The sequence below is a fragment of the Chinchilla lanigera genome, unplaced genomic scaffold, assembly GCF_000276665.1.
Source record: "Chinchilla lanigera isolate Chin_1 unplaced genomic scaffold, ChiLan1.0 scaffold00007, whole genome shotgun sequence".
Taxonomy (NCBI): domain Eukaryota; kingdom Metazoa; phylum Chordata; class Mammalia; order Rodentia; family Chinchillidae; genus Chinchilla; species Chinchilla lanigera.
The window spans coordinates 4,342,119-4,343,609 of NW_004955408.1; the positions used below are offsets into that span (position 1 = coordinate 4,342,119).

At 40.1% G+C, this 1,491-nt stretch overlaps 1 protein-coding gene across 1 annotated transcript in view; it reads right to left on the minus strand.

Moving 5' to 3' along the window:
• Positions 1–310: 310 nt before the first annotated feature.
• The window catches only part of Zcchc10 (zinc finger, CCHC domain containing 10), a gene marked incomplete at its 5' end in the record, with an annotated part of 9,507 nt that continues 8,326 nt past the window's right edge, over positions 311–1,491 (minus strand). Inside the window, 1 exon segment of the mRNA XM_013508415.1 lies at positions 311–1,090. Coding sequence (XP_013363869.1) covers positions 814–1,090 — 277 coding nt within the window.

The following is a 1,491-nucleotide window of genomic DNA, read 5'->3' on the forward strand; positions in this document are numbered from 1 at the left end:
GCATCTTAAGACACAAAGATATTTTAAACACTTTTCCTAAGTTAGCCTTGTACATGGCTGCTTTCTTTTCTGATTATGTTGAATTTTTAAAAAGGTATCAAGATTACACTCCTTAGCTTCAGATTTTTTTGTTTCTATTTAGGTTCTTCTAGAATGATTTTCCTCAGAAAAGGTTAACTAAGAACTAAGGAACTGTGAAAAAATGAATGATGAAAAATAACAACTTGCAACTTGTAACATTCAAAAATATAAATATATTAATATGTTCCTTGAACTCTTACTCAGGACAAATAGAATAACTTCCTGAACATTAACATAAAAATAGAGTACATTTATTAACAGTAGGAAAACTCCGAAGTTTTTAGTAACAATGTTCTAAGTTTACATAGTAACACAGCTGACCAGTTTAACATTCCTATACAATGTTAGAAACTCACTTACAGATATGCTGAGGAATTATCCTGAAAACCTGTCCAATACATACCATTAACATATAACAAAGCATGGCATTCACTTCACAGGGAGAAAAAATAAGTTTCATCACAGAAACAGATTTGCTGGATTTTAGTTTTAAATTCCAGAGATACCTTTTAAAGATTAAAAAAAAAGATTCACTTCCAAAATAAAAGTCTTCATATAGATATATAACTCATTATTAATGCTTTTTATGCTTTTACAATGTAAAACACTTAGAAACTTTTGAACTCTAGAAATTCTGAACAATTAATCCATTTGGCTTTAATATTGTCTAAATTCTCTTCTGAGAATCACGTTGGCATTTTCGGTTCATTGGTCCAATATGGATGGGAAACTCTATTTCTTCTTCCTCTTCCTCAGGGGCTCCTCCTCAGAGCTGCTCTCTGTGCTGCTGCTGCTGCTGCTGCTGCTGCTGACAGAGCTGGAGTCCCAGTCCGAGTCTGAGGAGGAGGAAGAGGTTGAGGAGGAGGCAGAGGACGACGAGCTGGACGAGCTCTCCTCGGAGTCGCTGTCCTCTGAGGAGGAGGAGGTAGAAATGTCTTCACTGTCCGATGAAGAGTCGCTGGCTGAACTGTCACTGCTGTCGCTACTGGAACTAGTTACACTCTTGGCCCTGTTAGACAGCGAAGGGTGTGTGCATGGGAAGCTGACATTTCATGGGATGCTTAAAAGCCACGTCAGAGGACATCATCTGTGTGTCTTCCCTGAGGCTCTGCTAGCATGGCATCTCTAGGTTAGACGCTTTGGGGGGCACCTAACTGTTGTGAGCCACACCCCGTCCCTGTACAAGGACTCACTGCCTCAGCAAGCATGGAGCTCATGATCCTTCTCAGCCTTGTGGCTAAGACCGAGTGCAGAATGGAGTAGTACATAAGTGTGTCTCCTGTATTACGCTTCAGAGCGGAAAAGATTACAATAAAGTTGCAGTATAGCGTAAGTGGTACTGGAGGTTGAACCCTGGGCTTTGCCCAAGCTCTACTACTACCACTGAGCTACATCCTTGGCCCTTTATCT